Source organism: Cornus florida, unplaced genomic scaffold (assembly GCF_030987335.1).
Source record: "Cornus florida cultivar Cherokee Brave unplaced genomic scaffold, ASM3098733v1 CherokeeBrave_3.0.0_Hap2_Chr07, whole genome shotgun sequence".
Lineage (NCBI taxonomy): Eukaryota > Viridiplantae > Streptophyta > Magnoliopsida > Cornales > Cornaceae > Cornus > Cornus florida.
This window is the reverse complement of record NW_026775577.1, coordinates 15,051,318-15,053,583: the sequence shown is the minus strand read 5'-3', so window position 1 is coordinate 15,053,583 and position 2,266 is coordinate 15,051,318. Positions and strand designations below refer to the sequence as shown.

Sequence of the window (2,266 nt, the reverse complement as noted above, 5' to 3'; positions counted from 1 at the left end):
TTGTAAACATATTTTAAGTAATTCTCACACACTTACCATGACTAATAGTTGTTCATTATGGAACCAAAAATGTCATAAGTCACTTCACTTGAATCTTCTGCTTCCTAGACCAAGGCTTGATGATGAACAATAATTACAACTCATCCCGACTTGTTTTGATCACCAAAATTAGCTCCAAATATTATAGTTCAAATTAATCTGTATTCTGGATTTGTTGGGAACATAAGTGAGCTAGATGATACCATGCACAGTGACATTAAGAAGGTATGTATTTTGAAGACGATTAAGTTCATAGATTAAAATAAATACATACAAATGCTTCATAGAGTACGTATATTTCATTACAGACTAGAGAACACGATAAGTAGTTGTTCTCTTTATTTAGATAGTTGCATAGGATGGTCTATCCCATCATTTTACGCATTCAGATATTACTAACACTCTTGTAATCAATTCCATACCCCAAACTAAAAGGCAATTGATTGTTGCAATCCAAGTTGTCCCCATAGCTCAACCCAACTATGTCACAGTACCTTTTGTAGAATCCAATCCGATTTTCCACCCTACTATCTGGACCACGGCCACACTCCAGCCCACCATTGATTATGTTGGTGATCACACCGTAACCTGGGACCCGATTTGCTGATATGTCTGCATTTGACGGTATCCATATTCCGGTGATGACATCATGGCATGAGGGTTTGTTATACTGTGGCGTCATCCAAAACCAGATGGCAGTCCTGAATGATAGGATTGCGTTGTTGGCTACCAGTTCCGGGTTGTTTATGAGATCCTCACCAATGGCTTCACCCGCTTGGGCATAGTTGTAGTTGCTGAAAAAATAAATAAATAAAGTGTATAATAACTGACCTATTTGTAAGTATAAAGTAATATACTAATGAACGTACAAGAAGTTTGTTTTCATAAAACAATGTTTTCTGAAAGTTAAATCTAATAAAATTAAAAAATATTGTTTTTTTTTTTGGTGTCAAAATAAAATGATCATCATTATCGAATTAATGTGCCAGGCTGGTTAGAGAACTCTCAGAAACATACTGAGTGAGTTGGATGGGTCCTCGACCATAGTACTCTTTATTGGGATTGCATGGATAGCTCTCAGCACAGGGATAGTGCGGTGTCCCTACTTCCTCAATGAAGCAATATCCCCATGCATATGGACCACCTGGTGCAGTAGGCCACCCACCTGCACCAAAAACAATTAGGCTCTATGTGTAACCAACAAAAAAAATTGTACAAGACCTTAGTAAACATAATCGTAGTAAAGAACTCGAGGGTTAAGATTTAAACTAATTAACCTGTTGTTTCATGAGATGTTTGAGCCAAGAATGCTACAAGCTCCCTTTTTCGAGTATCAACATCTCCGGTTGTGCCAAATCCATCAAAAGATTTCGCAGCAGTGATGAAAGCATCGTATTGGTAGAATCCATTACTTGGACATCTAGCATCGTTCCGGTATGGAAGCATTTCGTCAAAAAGAGATGGGGTGATGATGCAGCTAATGTCGTCATCCCCACCACAGGGGGTGGGGGTAGGGGTTGGAGTGGGGGGACTTGGAGTTGGAGGGGGAGAGGGAGGACTTGGAGTTGGACCACCAGTGCATTGGCTCTGGCAACCATCTCCGCAGTAAGGCAGTGTGGTGCCACAATAACCCCATTGACTGCAGCATAGCCCATTTGGGCATAGAGCACCCCCTGCCTGTGTACCACATTGTTGAGCTGATATAGCTAATAATGAGGCTAAGGCAAAGAGAATGAGAGTCCAAAACCTCATCTTTAATTTTTAGTATGTGTCAAGGCAATGAGACTAGAAGGGTATATATAAAGGCATGTATTGTGTCTCACTGAGAACATATGCATTTAAAATGTTTTCAAAATATTTGTCTTCTAGTCAATAATGGTTGGCTGGCTTCACAATAGTGGATCATATGATTTTAGAGGTATTGTTGGAAGGACCTATCTTCAAATTACTAAGAACATACTTATCATTGTATTAATTGATTGGTCTGAGTTGCAAGTGTAAGCTCTAATAATTAGAGTCAAGTATTCATCACAAATAAATATGAATTTCAAATCTTAGAATTTCATTATTCTCACATACTTATAATGTATAAATAAATATAGTTAGATACAAATATTTCGATTCATGATAGTAAATTTTGTTGAGATCAAGTTCAATGTCGAGATCCTTTAATAACGAACTAAGCCGCAATTCCGAACAATTAATTAATAATCTTATAGTAAGATAT

General features: G+C 37.7%; 1 protein-coding gene across 1 annotated transcript; it reads right to left on the bottom strand.

Annotated features, from left to right (window-relative positions):
* Positions 1-269: 269 nt before the first annotated feature.
* Positions 270-1,811, bottom strand: LOC132266522 (endochitinase-like). Its single transcript, XM_059767412.1, has 3 exons — positions 1,317-1,811; positions 1,057-1,204; positions 270-833 (listed from the first exon to the last, which is right to left on the bottom strand). The coding sequence occupies exons 1-3, from the start codon at positions 1,789-1,791 to the stop codon at positions 425-427; spliced, it is 1,032 nt and encodes a 343-aa protein (XP_059623395.1). The 5' UTR covers positions 1,792-1,811; the 3' UTR covers positions 270-424.
* Between the last annotated feature and the right edge of the window lie 455 nt (positions 1,812-2,266).

What these genes read in the sequence shown, in the direction of transcription:
- LOC132266522 (XM_059767412.1), bottom strand. Translation starts at nt 1,791, where the DNA reads ATGAGGTTTTGGACTCTCATTCTCTTTGCCTTAGCCTCATTATTAGCT. An exon ending in AACATCTCATGAAACAACAG is followed by an intron (nt 1,205 to 1,316) that starts GTTAATTAGTTT and finishes TTTTTGGTGCAG; the next exon opens with GTGGGTGGCCTACTGCACCA. An exon ending in GGACCCATCCAACTCACTCA is followed by an intron (nt 834 to 1,056) that starts GTATGTTTCTGA and finishes TTATTTTTTCAG; the next exon opens with CAACTACAACTATGCCCAAG.